Source organism: Coregonus clupeaformis, unplaced genomic scaffold (genome assembly GCF_020615455.1).
Source record: "Coregonus clupeaformis isolate EN_2021a unplaced genomic scaffold, ASM2061545v1 scaf1416, whole genome shotgun sequence".
Lineage (NCBI taxonomy): Eukaryota > Metazoa > Chordata > Actinopteri > Salmoniformes > Salmonidae > Coregonus > Coregonus clupeaformis.
In genome coordinates, this window is record NW_025534870.1 from 30,427 (window position 1) to 54,741 (window position 24,315).

Genomic DNA, 24,315 nt, shown 5'->3' on the forward strand with positions numbered 1-24,315 from the left:
AAACAAATGTTTTGACAACGACATTATTTTATCGGTTACTGATTGTTGCTGATACCACAGTCATGACAAAGCATAAAATTGACACATACTTGATAGAGGTCGAGCAACCGTCTCTAACATGTTTGGTGCTGGAATTCTCACCAGACATGGACCCTCAAGATTCCTCACTGATCTTACAGAATGAGCTGCTGGAACCTGCCCATCTATCTCTAATTTTCACAACAGAAGAATCAAACCACTCCCTTTAGTTTCTCTCTCCCCTAACGAGCGGTACTGATCAGATACCTCTCCTTGTCTGTCATTAAAATCAAAGACCTCATCCTGTACCTCCATGATGAATCTATATTCTCACTATCATTGACAGCACTCTCCATCCGTAACATAAACCCGAGTCCTTCTTGCTACCCCCTTTAATTTCAGAAAAGTTGTTGTCGGTGTCATACTTCCTACATTTGCTATTGCCATCGTATCATTAATCCCTTCCAAGTTACCATTAAAGGTAGTTGATTTAGTTGATGTATTAACACTCTTAACTACTTCTAGTGCGAAAGCTACCGATATCCTATGTGTATTATTTACTGTTGGAGTGACTACTGTAACATATTCTTCCTGAACTCCTTTGGTGACTGTGGAAACTTCAACAGACTTCAAATCTTCCATTATAAGTGTTACTTTACGAATTACATAGCCCTTTAACCAATAATTCTTAACCGGAACAAATTTTAATGCTTGCACTAGATAAGTATACTTCTTCTCCATAATTATCTCTCCATGTGGGAGGAACGTCCCCATCCTAACCTCTAAAATTGGTGCTGGAGCTATTGGTTCCCTTATAACCAAATGCGATATATTTATGGCTTTAATAACTATCAATGTTGAAAGAGTTAAATTGCTTCTCACTGTTGTTATAATAGACTGAAGTGTTGATGTCTTGGCTGGTACAATTGCGTTTGATATTGTTCAGTTGAAGCTGTAACAGTGATTGTTGATTTGGTTCACTCTGATTCTTCATAACCAAAGCTTCTCTTCTCCACCAGTTGTATGATTGAGTTTGAGAGTTTCTTCGTCCTGTTCTTTGTTGTTGACATATCAGTATTCTTCAAAAGCTTATATTCTAAGTTCTGTCCTCGAAATATCATCTTCCATCATCTTCTTACTTTTGGCCTTAATGTATTCTTCTCCTCCAATTCTTGGGATCCTTTTCTCAGCAGATTTTCTCCTTCTGTATCTTCATCCTCATCTTTCCGAACCTCATTCTTCTCTTAGTTTCCAGACATCTCGGTTTTTCTTCCTTCTGGAGTTTTGGATTCATCTTCATTGTCGTTTCTGCTTGTCCTCTATCTATTATTCATCTTCATCTCTGATGCAACAATCACCCTCCTGGATGATCCCTGGAAGCTGAGGATAAACATCCCTAAGCTCTACTTCCCTTCTCGTAAGGTGGGTGTCTTTTTGCTGAATCCGTATGTGAGAAAGGTGTACTAACTTCTGCCATTAGATTCTCCTGTCACCTTCTCTATACCTCTGTTTATCTTATCGCTGGAATCTTTTATCAGTTTTTGTTTGAGAATGAAGGGCAACTTTTGTTTCACTTGCCGGATAACCTCGCAATACTTTAGTTAAAGGGTTACTATTTTGTACTATATCAATCGGTGTACTGACTTTTATAGCCTTGCTGTCCTTTCTCCTTAGACTCCTTAGAATTAGACTTCCTTAGACTATATAGCCTATGGCTTCCCCCCTTCAATTATTAATATAACCAAACAACTCAAAAAAATAAAAAATAAAAAAAATCAAATCAATTAAAATATGAATATTAAAAAATTCAATTAAATGTTTTATTCAAAAACCATTTCTAATTAAAATAAAAAATCAATTAAAAAATCAATTAAAAATTATGAATAATTTAAAACCAATTTTTTATTTCTATATCCTATGTCACCAATTTATCAATTAGTGGTGGCTATCTTACCACAACCCATCAAATGCAAGTAGTCAACTTCAGACTATAATCCTAAAAACAAAGCCTCTAACCTTACCATTACTACAATTCCCATAATCCCTTGCTCTATAAGCACCTAATTATCTTAAATTTACAGAATAATGTCAGTCCTTGATTCCCAACACAACTCCAATCAACCCCAGTGATGCACATAGCCTCCAAAATTCAATTTTTAATGAATCAGTTTGCCAAGCCTATGTGAAATTGTCATAACATCAAATATTTTGTAACCAGACCAGTCTCAAAATCTTTTTGACTTGATCCTCTGCCGCATCACGTGATGTCACGTCAGCACTTCCTGTATCTCCTCTCTCCTCTTGCTTATCGTTCCTCTCATATGACAGAAGAACAAAGACACAGAATAACATTTTAGTAGTTAATGCAATCACTGAGTTATCTCAACCATATTCAACATTCCTTCGTTCACCCATTATTCACTCTAAGACTAAACTCAGAACTAAATAGATCGCTCAAAAACATTTTTATTTTATTTTAATCCGTCATTTAATTTAATTCATTATACTCCGTCAACATATATTTAATGTATAAATTCACTACATCTCAACAAATAGTTTCATGTTCAAACACCAGCCGCTTTAAACTATAAGATTCTTGTTAAAATCTCTCTCCTCTTTGTTCCCTCGTCTGTGTCTATTCCTGCAGCACGCAGCCCCCAGAAATATGACCCATTAGCAAAAACGTGTTGTAGTTTAGTACCGTAAACCAAAACGTGTCCTAATCTCGTGCCATAAACTACAACTCCCACGTTTTGTAGTGTAGTGTCATAAAATTAAACGCATGCGCAAATGCATCCAATGATACGATTCCCAAACAATATAACGATAGCATTACGCTACAGCTTCACTATTTTATACCTTATACTCACACAATTACACATAACAGAGCTCACATTTGCGTAGAACTTTGAATTCTACACACACATACATATTTTAAGAGGCTTATCCTATCGCAAAGGACCTCTAAGGACACGTTAGCATGTAGCATGCAACACAATTAGCCTTAGCCGCTATGTACCATGTAGCATGAAACACACTCCCATTTAGCATTAACATTAGCCTTAGCCTTTAGCTAACTGTGGCCTACCACGCCCTAAGTAACCTTGCATTGTGCCCAAATCATTGTCCATTTATCACCTGCTAACTTTATGCTGCCGTAAGTTCTGGATAATCATATGAGCGGTTACCCCAAACGAATAATCCGTCGACTATAAGATGAGCATAACATACAATATCATCGTCCACCTCATGGTTCCCAGAACCAACCTGACCCCACACTAGCGCGTTGCCAGGATTTCATGGCCCACTCCTAAAGAGTCGCCTCGTTTCGAGCTCTTTCCAGATTCACAATGCTCTAATTGCATATACGTATCTACCTTACTTTATTCTGCCAATATCTGCCGTTAATATCTGCCTTCAATTGCTGTACAATTTTAGAATAATTATTACCAGACTCCTAGTCAACAGCAACAACGCCACACGAGGCACGGTCGTATGGTACATCCCTCCAGTGTACAATCACACAGCATCCAACCTAACAAGCTCCAAAGCGGTAAGAAAAACTCACCCTTGTCTGGCCATGGCTTCAAAGCGAGCTAGCCTGGTGGCTGAATGAAACAAAGGAGAGATGCAGACCAGCCCCACGTTGGGCGCCATTTGTCGTATCGGGTGAATGGTGGCAATTATTGCTGATAAACAAAGGAGTCCGCTCATACTGAACTTTGATCATAAGGTTTATTCAGATCACAAGCTTTAGCATAAGTGACAGGTGACATGCCCACCCGGAGAGCGACGCCTCAGAATGGCCGCTCTGCCTTCTCCTTCGTTTTTTCCCCTACTTATAAACAATGCAAAAAGATGCTCCCTCTTCTGGCCAATCACCAGTCTCCCCTGTCTACAACACACTTCCTGTCTGTTGTATGTGGCGTTACACTAAAACATTCCCTCTTGATACTAAAATCAACATTCTTTCAGTTCCACTTAAAACATTAACAACGTCATAATCTCAATACACGACAGTGGCAAAGGCAGATATTTATTACAAATATCTCAAATATTTTGATGAATTCAAGGATGGGTGTTTTGCTGTATTGATAGATACAAGAAAATGTCACCTAACTATATCTGCTATGAAGCCAGAGGACATTGGAATATACTACTGTGGAGTTTGCGCTTACACTTTGTAGAGTTTGGACCTGGAACTGCCTTGATGGTTAAAGGTAACGATAACACAGTATTTACAATGAGTATGGTTACATGCACACTAATAATTTGATATTAACTGATTATGGCAGAAGGCTGAGTATGGTATTAGTCTTGTAAACACCTTACTCTGCTTATCGTAATCGGCTTACGGTCATTATCGTAGCAAGCATACGCCGATTAAAACACCTGGTTTTCTGAGCAATCTTTAGAATTATTAGGACATGTAATCACTTTAATCTACGTTCTAGCTGTGTATTTGATCTGTGCATGTGTTAGCACCAGCCGAGCGAGCCTACCCCTTTAGGGCGAGTGAAGTGAGTTCGGAACAACTGAATGTATGCGTCTTAAAGTAGTTTTCACATAGCTACAAACTTTGTATGTCCTAACTCAGAATCAAATATGCTTCCCAAAAAGAACATGTTCGCTGTGAGACAGGAGTGATCAGTGTGAGAAGAGCCCTAAGGCTGGGTCTCCTACACAGAGCTGTGTCTACAACCTCCCCAAGAGGAACCTCAGCCTCTCTGATGCTGGGACTTACTACTGTGCTGTGGCCTCATGTGGGGAGATACTGTTTGGAGACGGGACCAAAATGGATATTGAAGGTACAGTGAGGGAAAAAATATTTGATCCCCTGCTGATTTTGTACGTTTGCCCACTGACAAAGAAATTATCAGTCTATAATTTTAATGGTAGGTTTATTTGAAACAGTGAGAGACAGAATAACAACAAAAAAATCCAGAAAATGCATGTCAAAAAATGTTATAAATTGATTTGCATTTTAATTAGGGAAATAAGTATTTGACCACCTCTCAATCAGAAAGATTTCTGGCTCCCAGGTGTCTTTTATACAGGTAACGAGCTGAGATTAGGAGCACACTCTTAAAGGGAGTACTCCTAATCTCAGCTTGTTACCTGTATAAAAGACAGCTGTTCTCAGAAGCAATCAATCAATCAGATTCCAAACTCTCCACCATGGCCAAGACCAAAGAGCTCTCCAAGGATGTCAGGGACAAGATTGTAGACCTACACAAGGCTGGAATGGGCTACAAGACCATCGCCAAGCAGCTTGGTGAGAAGGTGACAACAGTTGGTGCGATTATTCGCAAATGGAAGAAACACAAAAAGACCTGTCAATCTCCCTCAGCCTGGGGGCTCCATGCAAGATCTCACCTCGTGGAGTTGCAATGATCATGAGAACAGTGAGGAATTGGGCCCAGAACTACGGGAGGATCTTGTCAATGATCTCAAGGCAGCTGGGACCATAGTCACCAAGAAAACAATTGGCAACACACTACGCCGTGAAGGACTGAAATCCTGCAGCGCCCGCAAAGGTCCCCCTGCTCAAGAAAGCACATATACAGGCCCGTCTGAAGTTTGCAATGAAAGGCAGCTGAATGATATCACGAGGAGAACTGGGTGGTGTTGTGGTCAGATGAGACCAAAATCGAGCTCTTTGGCATCAACTCAACTCGCCGTGTTTGGAGGAGGAGGAATGCTGCCTATGTCCCCAAGAACACCATCCCCACCATCAAAATGGAGGTGGAAACATTATGCTTTGGGGGTGTTTTTCTGCCTAAGGGGACAGGACAAACTTCACCGCGATCAAAGGGACGATGGACGGGGCCATGTACCGTCAAATCTTGGGTGAGAACCTCCTTCCCTCAGCAGGCATTGAAAAATGGGTCGTGGATGGTATTCCAGCATGAAAATGACCCAAAACATACGGCCAAGCAAAGGAAGAAGCACATTAAGGTCCTGGAGTGGCCTAGCCAGTCTCCAGACCTTAATCCCATAGAAAATCTGTGGAGGGAGCTGAAGGTTCGAGTTGCCAAACGTCAGGCTCGAAAACCTTAATGACTTGGAGAAGATGTGCAAGAGAGTGGGACAAAATCCCTCCTGAGATGTGTGCAAACCTGGTGGCCAACTACAAGAAACGTCTGACCTCTGTGATTGCCAACAAGGGTTTTGTCACCAAGTACTAAGTCATGTTTTGCTGAGGGGTCAAATACGTATTTCCCTCATTAAAATGCAAATCAATTTATAACATTTTTGACATGCATTTTTCTGGATTTTTGTGTTATTCTGTCTCTCACTGTTCAAATAAACCTACCATTAAAATTATAGACTGATCATGTCTTTGTCAGTGGGCAAATGTACAAAATCAGCAGGGGATCAAATACTTTTTTCCCTCACTGTAATTCCCATTTAATCTGTAAATTGCCGCAACGATATATTCATGTGAATTAACAAAAAATATTACATAAATCTATACCACCATTAGTTTATTGGTGCAATTTTTTTACTGTTTGATGATCTTACTACTAAGAGTTAATTAATACAATATGAATTTACCAATACCTTCTCCACAGTTCCAGAGCATGCTTCCCCATTTGATCTGAGTCCTACTGTTCTGTCGTTGGTGGTGTCCAACATCATTCTGGGGATGGTGACCCTTCTGCTGGTCTGGGCGCTGTGCAAGAACAGAGATAGCAGAGGTAATACCTTATATCATGTCTAATGTTTAATGTCAATAAAATGTGCATTATGCAAATATCAATTCAATATCCAACATATAAACATAGTTAATTAACTACATGAGGTTAAAAAGATAAATGGATTGTCTTCAAATTAATAGCTGGCATTTTTCTATTTCAATCTCTTTGATGGGAGGACAGATGTCCCGAAGTCTGATGGCAAACAGGTAATTTTGTCAATATGTATAAATACAGTATATCTTCAGTTTTTACAAGAAAATGTTTATTTCAAACTGCTATTTAACTTTCCTTACAGCTAGTATTCAGCTTATGTGTGCTTTTAATGTTATTCATCTTTTTTGGAAGAAAAATATCACTGTACTAGAAGAAGCCTTCTGATCTTTGTGATCGTTGTTAATTTTCCCATGGAACTTCTGTCTGTCACTGTTCCACTGACTGTCAGGTCATTGTAGTGGGTGTACAGTCTGAACAGTCCTGTCTTTTGTGGAGTGTTTTCTTAGACGGGAGGATTGAAACATTGTATAGTAGATCATTCTATCATCATAATGTATTTTCTCATGGCTCCACCCCCCTCAGAATCAAGACAGTGATGTGTTGAACTATGCAGCTGTGAGTTTCACCCCCAAGAAGAACTCCTCCTCCTCTAGAAGAGCAAGAGAGAAGACCAGCAGAGAGGATGCAGTGTACTCTGAGGTCAGATACCTTCAGCAGCAGTGAAAGGTATCACCACTGTCACAAAGACAACAAGAAGAACCATTTTACTATTTTGTAGCCTAATAAAACTAACTGACATTAGTATGGAATTTATAATGCAACAAAGAAACTGTAATTTTAACATTGTCTTTATGTTAGATATATAATGATCCTGTCATGGCTTAAATAGCAATAACTTTTTACATGTTGTAAGAAATCATCTGTAAGTTTTTCTATATGACTGTGTGTTTTTAACATAATAAAGCATTAATTTATACACACCGTATATATCTATTCTCTGTCTACAGAACATCTCTGCGACCACATATACAAATATACAGTGCCTTCGAAAAGTTTTCAGACCCCTTCACTTTTTCCACATTTTGTTGCGTTACAGCTTTATTCTAAAATGGTTTAAATAAATGTTTTTCCTCATCAATCTACACACAATTCCCCATAATGACGAAGTGAAAACAGGTTTTTAGAAATGTTTGCAAATGTATTACAAATAAAAACAGAAACCTTTGCTATGAGACTCGAAATTGAGCTTAGGTGCATCCTGTTTCCATTGATCATCCTTGAGATATTTCTACAACTTGATTGGAGTCCACCTGTGGTAAATTCAATTGATTGGACATGATTTGGGAAAGGCACACACCTATATTAAGGTCCCAAGGTTGACAGTGAATGTCAGAGAAAAAACCAAGCCATGAGGTCAAAGGAATTGTCCGTAGAGCTCCGAGACAGGATTGTGTCAAGGCACAGATCTGGGGAAGGGTACCAACACATTTCTGCAGCATTAAGGTCCCCAAGAACACATTGGCCTCCATCATTCTTAAATGGAAGAAGTTTAGAACCACCAAGACTCTTCCTAGAGCTGGCCGCCCACGACCAAACAGAGCAATTTGGGAGAAGGTCATGGGAGGTGACCAAGAACCTGATGGTCACTCTGGTAGAGCTATCCAGAGTTCCTCTGTGTAGATGGGAGAGCCTTCCAGAAGGACAACCATCTCTGCAGCATTCCACCAATCAGGTCTTTATGGTAGAGTGGCCAGACGGAAGCCACTCAGTAAAAGGCACATGACATGGCAGGCATCTAAAGACTCTTAGACCATGAGAAACAATATCCTCTGGTCTGATGAAGCCTATATTGAACTCTTTGGCCTGAATGCCAAGCGTCACGTCTGGAGGAAACCCTTGCACCATCCCTATGGTGAAGCATTGGGGTGACAGCATCATGCTGTGGGGATGTTTTTCAGCGGCAGGGACTGGGACACTAGTCAGGATCGAGTGAAAGATGAATGGAGCAAAGTACAGAGAGATCCTTGATGAAAACCTGCTTCAGAGCACTCAGGACCTCAGACTGGGGCGGAGGTTCACCTTCCACCTTCCAATAAGACAATGACCCTAAGCACACAGCCAAGACAATGCAGGAGTGGCTTCGGGACAAGTCTCTGAATATCCTTGAGTTGCCCAGCCAGAGCCCGGACTTGAACCCGATCAAACATCTCTGGAGACACCTGTAAGTAGCTATGCAGTGACGCTCCCCCTCCAACCTGACAGAGCTTGAGAGGATCTGCAGAGAAGAATGGGAGAAACTCCCCAAATACAGGTGTGCCAAGCTTGTAGCCTCATACCCAAGAAGACTCCAAGGCTGTAATCACTGCCAAAGGTGCTTCAACAAAGTACTAAATAAAGGGTCTGAATACTTATGTAAATGTTATATTTCCGTTATTTATTTGCAATAGACTTGCAAAAATGTCCAAAAACCTGTTTTTGCTTTGTCATTATGGGGTGTTGTGTGTAAATTCAAGAATATTCCCACTTAATAACCGCCGAAAGAGCTTTTATGCAGTGGTGGGTAAATTTACATTATGGATTACTTTAACCCTTGGGCTGGGATGGGTTGGGGTTGGTAGTATTAGCAGCACTGGAGATCATTCACTGTTTCCTGTCCAAACATCAAAAGAGAAATAATTTCAGTAAATGTTTAATTTCTCTCAAAAAATATCAACCTTGATCCAGTAACTCTGACTTGCTTTACAATGTCTTCTTAAAAAAGTAATTCCTGGGAAGCTAAAACTATGGTAAGCCAGAGAACACACTTCTAAGATTGTAGTCAGCCAATAAAATATATTGTTTCAGTGTTCCCTCCTACTGTATGACGGCTACATGTAAAGTGCCTTCATATATAAAGGTGCATATAAAGTGTTCCACTGTCAGACCCACACACTACACAGTGCAGAAGGGACTAATGTTACAATGATGAATAGAGAGGTATTTTTTGTTTTACATCAACTTGGGTAAGTGTAAGACATTTTAATTGAGTTCCTTTTCTAATCGTTTGTAGTATGTAGTTTGAATATGATATGTGAAGTAGGATGTTCTGTCTCTAATGGGTAGAAATGGTTTATCAATGTCTTTGTCTTTGATCCATTTTGTTTGTTTGCTTTGACAGTTTGTGCTTTTACCAAACCAAACGTAATCCAACCAGACCATGTGATGGTTACTGAGCTGGGAGGCACTGTGACACTGACTTGCTTTTGTCCCAAAGTGTCGGTGACCAGGTTTGATTGGTTCAAGCAGAGTTTTGGACAGAAACCCCTCCTCATGGCGTCATCTCTTTATGTTGGCCAAGACAGTTACAACTTTATCAAGGACTTTACTGAGACCAAACATTTGGGTGTGAGGAGAGGAGTCTACAGCTGTAACTTGACCATATCCAAGACAGAGCCAGGGGACTCAGCTAAATACTATTGTTCCATTACAGCCATCTATGAGGTTACATTTGGAGAGGGAACTGTTTTAATTGTCAAAGGTAACACAATGTCTTTCTTCAATTTCAAATTGTGTGGCCCTGTACGTTGATATGTTCGTACAACTGCTTCATCAAATGCTAGTGATGATTACATGGCTTTTCATGTTTTTCACCCACTTAGTCTTACTTTAGTTACTCACTCTCTTCAGACTCAGAGTCCAACAGCATGTCTGTACTCCAGCAGCCTGTGTCTGAGTCAGTCCAGCCAGGAGACTCTGTGACTCTGAACTGTACAATACACACTGAGACCTGTGTAGGAGAACACAGTGTCTATTGGTTCAGACATGGCTCAGGAGAATCCCTTCCAGGAATCATTTACACCCATGGATACAGGAGTGATCAGTGTGAGAAAAGCCCTGAGACTGGGTCTCCTACACAGAGCTGTGTCTACAACCTCCCCAAGAGGAACCTCAGCCTCTCTGATGCTGGGACTTACTACTGTGCTGTGGCCTCATGTGGGGAGATACTGTTTGGGAACGGGACCAAGCTGGACATTGACCCTAAGTGATACTGTGGTGGAAATTCAACACCAGGGACACCTGAAGTCAATCTTAAATGAATCACTCTTTTTTTGTCAGCTAGCTGGATAGGTTCCAACAAACTTAATGCATGATAGTGAATGTCTGTCAGAAGCTCAGCTGGGGCAGTCTCAGCAGTTGCCTTATATACGGCTATACATTTTTACATTTTTAGTAATTTAGCAGACGCTCTTATCCAGAGCGACTTACAGTTAGTGAGTGCATACATTTTCATACTGGCCCCCCGTGGGAAACGAACATACAACCCTGGCGTTGCAAGCGCCATGCTCTACCAACTGAGCTACAGGGGAACACAGACAAGTTATATTTGCATGATTTAGCATAATTAATTAATCATTACCGGTGGCTCGTACATGTGACTGACCAATTCCTCATGAAGCTCTCTCTCTCTCCAAGTTGAGACCTTGAAACTGAGATACCTTGGTTGTTCCCATAGCAATATTCTGGGAAACTGCCAAATTGAGGATCAGTGATAGTGAGGATTCTTCCATACACGATCTGTCAGTCACCTGCATGAACCCATCTAGTTGGTTACAAGAAGTAGCATTGATTTTGATACACAAACGTACAATTTCCCTTACATTCCCTCCTCTTTTCACTCTGTGATAATTATCGTAACATTTTAATGTAAGCATTAGATTATAGTCTATCAATGGAGGGTTCTATCAAAATATTTATATTAAAGTAAGCCCGAAATCAACACGTAAACCAGACAATTCATCCTTTCAAACCCTTCACTCTGGGTTTTACAATCTAAAATACACACACGTACACAAGGGGTCTACAGGCTCAGAGGTGACTAAATCTCTCAATGTTTACATAGTTCTTACCACAATAGGGTTGCAGTGATATCTGTTCTGCACCAACTGTCCCGAGACTAGTCAAAACATAAAACTGTTGTTTAACAAATCCGCTAGAGCCTTCTAAACTTGTACACTAAAAACAACCTTCAATTCTCACTCATCGTCCTTTCACAGGGGGAAAGGAAGCTCATCCAGTGTCGGCAGCTCATCAGTCTCACCATCCTCTTGAGGAGCATTAAACATAATGGCTGCCAAAACTTTCCCAGCTAGGGAGGAACAAATAGCCGTACAACATTTTAGTAAGACAATTAGACAGACTAAGCAAGAAACACATGCTGCAGCCCTTTGGGCAATCTGGGATCCCCAACTTCCAAACAGATTTCAACCAAGTTGCAAGCGTCCACTCGGGCTGTGGGGAATTGTTCTTAGCCATAGTGGCAATGCATTCGGCAAGATCGGTAACATTAGAGTACCTATCTGGGACAAAAGTGCCCCCTTGAGCTAATTTACGCAATTCTTTCAGTTCGTCATTTAACTGTTCCAGGGCATTTTGAGTAGCATTGCCAATTTCCTCTACGTGTTTAGAGGCATCACAAATTTGATCTAGGGCACATGCAACTCCATACCCCGGAAAAAACACACCAAAGAACCTGGAGGCAGGTGCCTGAGTGTGAGTGATGTCAGCTAGAGACCTCTTATCTCTCCTCATTCCAGCCAGAAGGTTTGTCATTTCTAAACAGAGCCTCAGGACTCTTATCATTGTTTGGAACGGTTCTCATACCTGTCACCACAAAGCCACAACTACCTCCCCAGTTCAGGGGCAGGCTATAGTAAGCCATTTTTCCACACAACCAATAGGTGCCATTTGGGGCTCCTCTCAAAGGGATAAGAACATTATAGACTGAAATTCCATCAGTAACATTACCAGGTTCCCCAGTGTCGGCATTGTTAACAATTAACTTACAGGTACTGGACCCGTTGTAATACATTGCACAATTACATTCTAGTTCACCCAAATGATTACCTCCTTCTCCTCTAATACACCAAGGGGCTGTCATCACTCCTGCTACTGAGATGGGTGGGAGTAAAGTATTATCTGGCCTAGCAAACGACGGTGGGCCTATGTGGTTGTATAATGCAGAAAACGTCATGGGGTCAGGGTTACGTGGCATCTCTACTAGGAATGGTAAGTCCATTTGTATACAGTTTTTCTCAGTCGCTTTGGTGCATTTCTTAGATCAAAAGTGCAATTCTTGATACTACTTGTACAAATTCCAAATCATCTAGTCACTTGTGCACATCATTAAAGCAATTTCTTATTCCTTTGAACAAATTGCAATTGCTTTTGTACATATTGCAATTGATAATGTACAAGTGTCAGCTTTTTTCCACATTTTCAATTGCTCATGTCATGTTGATCAAAATATAGTAGATGGTTCTCTGTTGAATAGTCTTACCCCTCAAAACATCTAGGCATTAGTTCCTTGCATAAGCCATTACATGCAAAATTGTGAACTATTTGTCATAAACTGTCAAGCATAGTTTTACACATTTCTATTAGACCTTTTGTACAAAAACGTAAATTGCTGAATCGTGCAGGTGAAATTAACCCTCACTCATGAAGGAATGTAAAGTGTTAGTTCAACCAACAATCAACCAGTTGTCTAAATTGCTCAAAGGTGCATCTCATGAAGAATCAATTGGCAAGCATATATAGACAGACCACAACACAGAGTTGCAATTTTCCAATAATGGATGGACCAGGAAACGAACAGGGTCAACAGCCAAGAGGAGGAAGAAGAGGAGCAAGGATGCGTGGTGGAAGGCAAAACAGAGGAAGAGGCAGAAGAGGACATAGGCGCATATCTGATGACATATAGCACTATTGTAGACCATGTTGTCAATCATGGCCTTACAATGGCTGAGGCGGGTCGAAGGGTGCAGCCGAATATTGGGAGATCAACCGTGTCCTCAATAGTACAACGTTTGAAGAGAGAACAGGTATGTCCACCAATGTACAGTGCACTGTTACTGTATATAAGCAGTATACTGTATACTTCCTACAATGCTTCATATTACAGTAGTCCACTTGTATTTCACAGCATACAGAAATATACTCTATACAGATACATACTGCACCTTACATGCACCCACCTGTATGTTTTACAGTAAAATGTGTGTTCGCATAGTTTTTGTCTATGTGAAAGTGTGCGATGCATCACTGCATTTTTCCACACATAGGACTGCAAGATTACCTCAAACCGGTGGCAGAGGACGCCTTTTCACACCTCAACAGGAGGAGGCTATTTGCACCATGGTCCGAGCAAACAATGCCATGAGACTCAGGGAAATACAAAGGACCATTATAGAAGACAACGATGTCTTTGAAAACATCCATACGGTTAGCATCTCAACCATCGACAGGGTGCTGCATAGAAACCAGATGAGTATGAAACAGCTGTGCACGTGTACCATTCCAAAGGAATGAGGACAGAGTTAAGGAGCTACGGTACCAGTATGTACAGGTAAAACATATATCTATGTAACTACTTTACAGCAACATTTTATAGTGTTACATAGTACAGTAAGCATAAACTGCACACATTTCCATTGCTGTGGAAGGAACATGCAATATATGTACATTTTATGTCACTCTTCCTTACCAAAACAAATTCAACTGTGTGTTCTGGGATATAGCGTATAATGGAGTTGGAATCAAGTGAACCCTCTCACAACTTTGTATACGTGGATGAGGCTGGCTTCAACCTGACCAAATGCAGAAGGCGGGGTCGGAATATCATCGGTCACAGAGCTCTGTGGATTTGCCAGGCCAACGGGGAGGAAATATCACCATGTGTGCTGCTATTTCGAGCATGGTGTCCTAACCCATATCCCCCTTTTAGGGCCATACAACACCCAGCATCTACTCAACTTTTTTAGAGACTCTCTACAGGGCTCTCATCCCTGATGATGAGAGGGTCTGTTTAGAGAGGATTTGCCAAAGTATGTGGTCATTTGTGATAATGTGAGTTTCCATCGATCAAACATCATAAGGCAATGGTTTGTGACCCACCCGAGGATGCTCATAGAATTCCTCCCACCTTATTCACCATTCCTTAACCCAATTGAGGAGTTCTTTTCAGCATGGAGGTGGAAGGTGTACGATCGTCAGCCACACACACAGATGACCCTGCTGGCTGCAATGGATGCAGCATGTGAGGACACCACAGTAGACGCCTGCAGAGGATGGATAAGGCATTCCAAAAGATTCTTTCCACGTTGCATTGGAAGGGAAAATATCCGGTGTGATGTGGATGAGAATATGTGGGCTGACAGACAGGAACGTCTGGATGTGTAGAGACAGCACTAGAACAGTGCTGTGGGCAAAGTTGTGCCTTAGGGGTGGTTTCCTGTGTTTCTTTCTAATTTAGTTTTTTTTTCCTTTGTGCCCCTTGGGTTGTCCAGTCTCTTTCAATCAATAACCCACATACAGTAATATGTAAATAGTACTGTTGAAATTGATATATGCTATAGAAGTGCAGCCTTGTGCATTTTCAATACAGTAACTGTCATCCAAACTGTAGCCTAAGTTTACATCAGGTAATACTGTCAAAGTACACAGTTCCATTGACAACATGCCTAAACATTTTGACAACCTTGTTCGTGAACAATGACTCAATGACTTATCATTCTGATGACACTGACATGATCATTGGCATGAATATTTACTTTTGAGAGATGTACTAAGGATTTTTAGTGACTGACTAGCTTTAGAAACATATCTATTGTATATTGCAGTTTGTACAAATTGTTCTGAGAAATGCACTTATTATTTTGTACATGTTAGGGATGATGTGAAAAATGCACCAAAGCGACTGAGAAAAACTGTAATCAGATTTACCCTTATGGGAACTCTTACAAGTGGTAAACCTGCTCCTACCTTAACTGGCCCCAATCCACACACCCAACACTATTTTTGTCTAGATAGATAGATAGATAGATAGATAGATTAGGGGCAGTAATGAGGCCTTCTGTATAGATGCCACACACACACCTCCCCTCAAACGAACTACAGACAGCTGAGCTGAAGACATGATTACCCTACATTCACATTCGAATTTAGGATGTGGCTCAAATGTACTAAGTAGCCTAGGCCTAAATAAATAAAAAATGTTCCACGTACTTCTCCTATTGGTATATCTTGTAATTGGCCCCTTTGGCTCGGGACTTATCTCACCCTCTGTCAGGTTTACAAGAAGAGGACAACCTACTGTTCTTATTAGCACTCCTGTCCTAATGCAGAGGAGGGCCACACTGCAACACCGGAACTGGCGAGGCCTCATCTTCTCCTGAATCAGGAATTCGTCTGCAGTGCGACACGTGGATCCAGGTATCTCTCTCAGCTCAGAAGGTATAACCTTCACCGCAGTGGGGGTGGTCAGAAGAACTTGGTACGGCCCTCTCCAACGGGGGTCCTTCCAACTCTTTCTCCTGAAGTCTTTGACCACCACGAAATCACCTGGGCTCAAACAGTGCTCAGCTCCACCTGCCAAGTTCGGCAATGACACCTTCACTCGAGGAAAGAGAGTCTTAAGAACACTGTTAAGGGTGACACAATACTCAACCATGTCTTCCTCCATTCCTTGCAGGGACAACCTATTCTGGGCGAAGGGTGTATTCGTCATTCGCATGGGACGGCCAGTAAGCACCTCGTGTGGAGAGAGACCAGTGACTGTATGGGAATTGTACATAGTTTCAGAGTAACATGAGACATCCTCAATAGAATGTTCTGATAATCTAGCAGTCTCGCAGGCGTCAAATGAGCCATTCTTGCCTGTGTAATAATTGTGTGCACAGCATGGGGCACATGGACTGTTAGGGGAGACATAGCCACAATATCAGAACATGCCAAAACAGCTTCAGTAGCAGCCGTTACCAATCTCAAACAGGAAACCATTACCCTGATCACACTATCTAATCGTTTAGAATAATAACCAACAGGTCTACATCCCACACCATGATACTGTGTCAAAACTGCTAACATAAACCCACTCGTCTCCGAAACAAAGAGATGGAAGGGTTTATTATGGTCTGGCAAACCCAAGCAAGAGGTAGACATTAATGTTTGTTTCAATTTTACCAATGACATCTCTGCCTCATACGACCAGACCACAACTTCCCTCGCATCCATCTTTCTCCCATAAATACAATCCTGCAGCGGTTGAACTATCTCTGCATAGTCTTTCAACCATGGTCGACAGTAACCAGCTACACCCAATAAAGACATAATGTGCTGCTTGGTAACAGGTTTAGGCAAAGCCTTAATTGCCTCTAATCTGTCTTTGGAGAGTGCTCGACCCTCCGAAGTAATGTCATGACCCAAATATTTAACGGTGCTCCGGCATAATTCCTTTTTACTCCGGGAAACTTTATGACCATTTTCTGCCCAAAAAATCAACAATGCCCTAGTGTCCTAGTGACATATCTCCTCTGATTGTGAGCAAACCAACAAATCGTCAACATACTGAACCAAAGTACTCCCTCCCGGAGCAACAAAACCCTCTAGGTTTCGAGATATTTCTTGGGCAAAGATCGCCAGTGATTCCATGTAGCCTTGTGGCATCACCGTCCATTTCCATTTAGCCCCAAGAAATGTAAACGGGAACCAGTCCTGTGACTCTTCAGCCACAGGGATGCTAAAGAAAGCATTAGCTAAATCAATTACTGAAAAACAACAACTACCTGGAGGCACCTGGGATAAAATGGTAACAGTGTTAGGCACCAGGGGCGCTCTAGCATGTACAGCATTGTTTACTAGTCTAAGGTCTTGCACAAAACGATAATCACCAGATGGTTTCCTAACAGGTAAAATTGGTTTGTTACATGGCGAAATCAGGGAGGGAACCAGAGCGCCTCTTTCAACTAACGACTACTGAACGGGAATTATACCCTTTTTCGGCTTCTTTGCTAAGAGGGTACTGAGCTTGGAAAAGGTCTGTGGTTGCTTTTTGGAATTACCAGAACTGGTGCAGCTCCTTTCAGGCGTCCAATGTCGGTCTTTGATTTAGCCCACAGTTCTTCAGGTATATCTTCTAGCCAATCAATCTATGAATTATCTTGTAATACCACAGGCATGGTTTCAACGGGAATTGGTTATTTTATTGGTGTTGTCATTGCAGTAGCCGGTATGGGGAATAGAAAGTTGCTGTTGAAGCTGACCACTTTCTTTCCCCTTCCCAGGCCACCCAATCAGTTGCTTCCATCACTTTCTTCATCCAAATACCCACATATTTCCATTGCTTTCCAGGTGCTTTTGATAAGCTACAATGGGGAACAGAGCCAGTGACTTCATACAAACTCATCTTAGTATCCGTCAACAACTCCAGCTCCTACGATGTCTTCTCCTCTGTATATCCCATTCATGGTTATCTCAACTTTCTCATTTTTTTTTACCATCTCTGTTGGTATTCAGGGTCCTCTTCGCATGAGGGAACAGCAGCAGTACAATGTAGGTATTCAGACACTTCCCAGTTACCATGCAACGGGGAAGAGAGTGATTGCTCTCTCAGCTGTTCCTCAACATGCTGATCATTCAGGTGCCAAGCATTGTAACAGTTCATCAGGCAAGGGAAGATTCCATTTTCTCTCGATCCCAATGACTATCATTCTTCAGTGCAGGCAACAGATAAATTCATTTTACACATCAAATCTCTTCCTAATAGATTTACTGGGCAGGCGGAGGAGTACAGGAATCGGTGTCTCCATTTGCCCTCTCCCCACTCCACATTCAGTGGAAAAGTCAAACATTCTTCCGATGGAATTCCAGACGCTCCAACTGTGTGCATTGTTTTTTGAGGGGGTGACAGACAGGGCAGACATTTTCAACAGTGAGACCGCGGCCCCAGTGTCCACCAAAAATTGAATTTTATGTTTATTAACTAAAATATCAATAAGGGGGTTTTTGGGTTGACAAGGTGGTCAATTTTTGCATTTGACAGGTTTCTTCTGGTTCTTCATCATTGTCTTCTTCATTAGTTTCTTCTTCTGTTTCCGCCTCATCCTATGGTTGGCAGCCCCATCGTCCACCTCCTCTTCCAAATGGGTTGTTCACCTGCACGCCCACAGCTGGGTACGGCCACTCTCCTTGGCCTTACTGGGCAGTGTGTTGAAAAATGCCCTTGCTTCCCATAGTTGTAGCAACTCCAGTCTCGCCCTCCGTCAGCTCCAGCAGGAGCAGCTCGACCTCTACCTCTTCCTCTACCTCTTTGGTTTCCATGGTTGCCACCATTTTCTCGATGTCTTCTTCCTCCTCCAGAGTAGTACATCAGCTGTCTTTCTGTCCTTTGTTTAATTTTCCTTCAACTGAGTCTTGGTCAGGCGTCAGGCCTGAGTGTTGGAGGAAGACAGTCTCCATTCTTTCCATGTAGTCACTAAATTTTTAATCAGTTCCCTGTATGGTTCTTCTGGCTCTTCTGCCAGTCTGTGCGTTTGGGGAAAGCAGCCTTTATAGCGGTAAAAACTGCATCCAGCTGGTCAACTTCAACTGTATCTGTAGCAGATGAAGGGGTTGTATCTGTATCTTTGGTGTGTTTCTTTTCAGGACCCGTCTCTATGACAACATGTCCAGCAGTCTCTTGTACGGATGCAGGGGTAAGTAGAATTCCTTACATTTTGGATTACCAAAAAAATATGTATGAAAATGTTTATAGTGAATAATAACATATAGTAATTGTTTCTCACAGGCCCAAGATGCAGACAATCTCCATTACGTAGCTCTGAATCTGAGAAAGAAGAAGAACAGGTCTGGAAGACAGAGAAGCCAAATGGAGGAAGAGACAGTGTATGCTGGGATCAGACAGTAGAACTGGATGAATGAAACAGTCCAATGAATTCGCTTTTTATTAATTCTCATTTTATTAACATTATTAGCTGAATTACTGTAACTAATAATTACTGTAGCTACTTGAATTAAGTACATTGCATCTCTGCCAAACTCATTTTAAATGGACTTGCTTGTGATTAGATGAATAAAGCATTTAACAACAGTCAAGACAAAGGAAGTTGAATGTATTTATTTAGGCCATACACAGGCATCTTTAAAAGTGAAATATGCAGAAATCGCTACACCTGGTTGCTAAAATTCTAATAGTTTGCCTAATTTCTGTTTATGGGATAAAACAAGCAATGCATAGTGTAGAGAATCATTGTACCATCTAAACCGCTGTGAAATACATTTTTAATAACTCAAAATATTGTATTTTCAGCTGTTTAAACCTGGTGTACAAAACCGAAAGTAAATGATGCAAAAAACTAAACTTAAGAACGGAAAGCTTAGAAATAGAGCACTTAGAACAGATCTACCGATTCTTAGACTTGCTTTCAATGAGAATGAAAGATCTATAACTCACATTTCTATGTGAATTTGGTCAGGTCGGCCAACAGTTACACATTGTTGTTTTAAGAACAGGAAGCATAGAAATAGTGCACTTAGAACAGATCTACCGCTTCTTAGACTTGCTGTCAATGAGAATGACAGATTTACAGTTAGTCTGCGGTCTGTGATGAACACAAGATGAGGATGTATCTGCGCTTTGTTAGGGCCTGCTGGCTTTGTACACAGGACCCTCGCTCTCTTTCTTTCTCTCTGTTGTTCTCTCTCTCTTTCTCTCTCTCTCTCTCTCTCTCTCTCTCTCTCTCTCTCTCTCTCTCTCTCTCTATCTCTCTCTCTCTCTGTCGCTCTCTCTTTCTCTGTTTCTCTGTTTCTGTGGTTTTCAGACGGATGTCTCAGAACTCTTAGCTCTCTCATACCGTAGGCTATACTACTTGCTCTTCAAGTTGACCATTTTAAACAACAGTAAACCAACTCTTTTGATGAGGCAGCTTATCTATACATAGTCTACTGAAATCTGTGAAAAAACACAATGAGCTATTCATGAGGTCATTTGACCTAGATCTGTAGTTCTTAGTCAAACACAACACAGTTTTAACTGTGAAGTATTATCATCACCTATAGGCCTAGAGGAATCTGCCTCCTCAATAACAAAATCATGGGAAGGTGTTCTATCCATCCAGCCAATTGAGTAAAAGTCCAGAATTAGAGATCACTAAAAGAGTATTACTGTATTGTGTTCGTTAAAAAAAAAATCAATTTATGTTTTTTTGTGTGTCTTGACGTAAACAACAGTAGCTGTAGAGATAAAGAATAAGGGATTTCAAACTTGAATGATCATTACTAAATTTGTACTAAATATATAAGGATAAGAATATACCTATATTAAAATATTTGTGTGTCTGATTCAGTCCAGCCACGAGACTCTGTGACTCTGTACAATGTGAAGAAGATTGTCTTAACGGAATAAGGCGTCAACAAAAATGATGCGTCCAGTTCGACCAATCATCTGTAACTCCATTGTTGAAGTGTTGTCTACATAGGTGGACTTTTTCCACTCAAGACAGGTTGTGAAGAGGATGTCAACTTCAAAGAGGATCACACTGTGTATAATATTTCCACTTCTTGTAGAGATGGGTAAGTCCAACTTTTATATTTCTCTGCTTATGTGATGTCCGCCCTTGATTTTAATGCATGAGATATCATATTTAATACTTTACAGCAACTTTGAATATTATAAGTTGTATTTGGGGTATGTAACAGCAAATGTACTGTATTGTTCATGCTCTTTAATACATGTGGTAGCTGGTACTGAGTCCTCATCCATACGTCAGGACAGTGTTCTCATATCAGCCAACGTTGGAGATGCAGTGATTGTGCACTGCTTCTATGAAGGCCACATGGCCATGCATTTCTCCTGGTACAAGCAACCCTTGGGAGATAAGCTTCAACTCTTATCAACCGTCTATAAGTTTGACATGAACGCAACATTCTACCATGAGTTTAAGGATAACCCTCGCTTCTCAGTGGAAAATGGCCAAGAAAAGAATCACCTAAGGATCTCAGACATGCAGCTCTCTGATTCAGGCACATACTACTGTGGAAGTGCTTATGGCAACAAGGTGGAGTTGGGAGAAGGGGAGCCATTCTCATAATAAAAGGTACGTTTTTGTCAAACTGAATTTACAGATATGCGGTGTAAATATGGAGTATTATCTTAATCAGATTAGATGTTAATTTAACAAATGTTGAGGTTGAAAACTTTCTACAGAAATATTCTAGCGATTCAATGGGTTTATTGAACTTCTTGTCAGGATCAGAGTCCAGAAACATGTATGTGCTCCAGCAGCCTGTGTCTGAGTCAGTCCAGCCAGGAGACTCTGTGACTCTGAACTGTACAATACACACTGAGACCTGTACAGGAGAACACAGTGTCTATTGGTTCAGACATGGCTCAGGAGAATCCCGTCCAGGAATCCTTTACTCCCATGGAGACAGGAGTGATCAGTGTGAGAAGAGCCCTGAGGCTGTGTCTCCCACACAGAGCTGTGTCTACAACCTCCCCAAGAGGAACCTCAGCCTCTCTGATGCTGGGACTTACTACTGTGCTGTGGCCTCATGTGGGGAAATACTTTTTGGGAACGGGACCAAGCTGTACATTCAAGGTAATTCCAATTTAATTTGTAAATATCCCCAACAATACTGTATATTCATGCAAACGGCCTACCTCAAAACGATCCCATACATATGTCTCAACAAGCTATACAATATCACCATTAGCTTTTGATGCCATATTTTATTGTTTGATGATCTTCCTAAGCGCTCATAAATACAATATGAATTCCCTGATACCCTTTCCACAGTTCCAGAGCATGATTCTCCATTTGATCTGAGTCCTACTGTTCTGGCCTTGGTCGTCTCCAACATCGTTCTGGGGATAGTGACCCTTCTACTTGTCTGGGTGCTGTGCAAGACTCAGAACAGAGATAGCAGAGGTAGTACTTTATATCTAATGTATCCAATGTATCTAACGTTATAGCTGATGTATCTAATGTTTCATGCATCTCTATGCAATGTACCTTCTGTAAATATCAGTTAAATAACCAAAGTATAAGCATTGTTAATTAACTACATGTGGATAAAAAGAGATAGATTGTCATAAAAATAATAGCTGGCCTTCCTCTATTTCAATCTCTTTGAAGGGAGGACAGATGTCCCAACGTCCCAGGGCAATCAGGTACATTTGTCAACATTTATAAATACAGTATATTTTCAGTTTTTACAAGAAACTGCTATTTAACTTTCCTTGCAGCTAGTAATCTGCTTATATGTGCTATTTATGTTATTAAGGTTTCTTGGAAGCAATAGGTCACTGTACTAGATGAAGCCTTCTGATCTTTGTGATCGTTGTTAATTTTTCCATGAAACTTCTGTCTGTCACTGTTCCACTGACTGTCAGGTCATTGTAGTGGGTGTACAGTCTGAACAGTCCTGTCTTTTGTAGAGTCTTTTCTTCCACAGGAGAATATAAACATTATATAGTAGATCATGATATCATCATAATGTATTTTCACACGGCTCCACCCCCCTCAGAATCAAGACAGTGACGTGTTGAACTATGCAGCTGTGAGTTTCACCCCCAAGAAGAACTCCTCCTCCTTTAGAAGAGCAAGAGAGAAGACCAGCGGAGAGGATGCAGTGTACTCTGAGGTCAAATACCTGCAGCAGCAGTGAGAGGTATCACCACTGTCAAAAAGACTCCAAGAAAAACCATTTAACTATTTGTAGCCTAATGAAACTTTTAGTATCTGAAATTGGTATGGAATTTACAATGCAACAAAGAAACTGTAATTTTAACATTGTCTGTAAGTTAGATGTATATAATGATCCTGTAATGCGTTAAATAGCCATATGTTATGCCCTGACCTATAGAACTCTTGTTTGTTGAGTCAGGGTGTGGAAATCTATGTTAAATTTTCTATGTTTATGTTCTAGGTAGTCTATTTCTATGTCTGGCCGGGTATGATTCCCAATCAGAGGCAGCTGTCGCTCATTGTCTCTGATTGGGGATCATACTTAGGTAGCCTATTGCCTACTTTGTATGGTGGGATCTTGTTCCTGTTTAGGCTGGTATTTGTATAGCCTTTTGGACTTCACGTTACGTTGTTTCTTGTTTTGTTTGTATGTTTATTTGGGTGAATAAACATGTACGCTTTTCACGCTGCACCTTGGTCCGACCCGTCTCTCAACGATCGTGACACCATAACTTTTTACAGCTTTTTATTGTAACAAATAATCTGACAGACAATCCCATTTTTGCTCTATGACTGTGTGTTTTTAACATAATAAACCATTAATTGATAAACTCCGTACATCTCTATTCTCTGTCTACAGTACATCTCTGCTATCACATATACAAATATACAATATGATCAAAGGAATAGCAGTTTAGGTGAATATGTGTCAGGCGAACACCAACCATTATATAACAATGTTTAGTCTAGTTGAGATAAAAATATTTTTTTCAGGAGAGAACATGAGAATCTCTCTGACTCCACATACTGCATAGCTAAACATTTATATGATTTACAATAAATGCTCTCTTTGTAAGAAGTGCAGTGTTGGTTCACACACCTACCAGGCAGGGTGTGATTTGATGTATCTCCCACCAATCAGAGAAAAAAGTTTCCTTTCTGCCTTTCTCTGTAACTGTCACGCAAGAAGCCTACTGATCACAGTACTACACCAGTCCATTTGGTTCAGGGCGAGAGTAACCACTCAGGATGGATTACAAGATGACCCCACTATTCATCTATATGGCGATTCTGCTTCTCACTTGTAAGCACTGTATGTG

At 40.9% G+C, this 24,315-nt stretch overlaps 1 protein-coding gene, 1 non-coding gene and 1 pseudogene across 2 annotated transcripts; all 3 read left to right on the forward strand.

The window, feature by feature from the left end:
* LOC123486993 overlaps positions 1-7,436 on the forward strand; it is a 33,024-nt pseudogene extending 25,588 nt beyond the window's left edge.
* Positions 7,437-9,914: 2,478 nt separating this feature from the next.
* LOC121572590 lies at positions 9,915-10,738 on the forward strand. The gene is made up of 2 exons (XM_045218174.1): positions 9,915-10,230; positions 10,380-10,738. Exons 1-2 carry the CDS (start codon positions 9,915-9,917, stop codon positions 10,736-10,738), a joined length of 675 nt encoding a protein of 224 aa, XP_045074109.1.
* Positions 10,739-21,040: 10,302 nt separating this feature from the next.
* LOC121572146 lies at positions 21,041-23,436 on the forward strand. Its single transcript, XR_006659576.1, has 6 exons — positions 21,041-21,098; positions 21,258-21,622; positions 21,776-22,126; positions 22,325-22,456; positions 22,664-22,698; positions 23,055-23,436. It is a non-coding gene; the product is annotated as an uncharacterized LOC121572146 (transcript).
* Positions 23,437-24,315: the final 879 nt, after the last annotated feature.

Coding starts and splice junctions, on each gene's coding strand:
- LOC121572590 (XM_045218174.1), top strand. CDS start 9,915: ATGGTTACTGAGCTGGGAGGCACTGTGACACTGACTTGCTTTTGTCCC. Junction 10,231..10,379: donor AACTGTTTTAATTGTCAAAG/GTAACACAATGT, acceptor CACTCTCTTCAG/ACTCAGAGTCCAACAGCATG.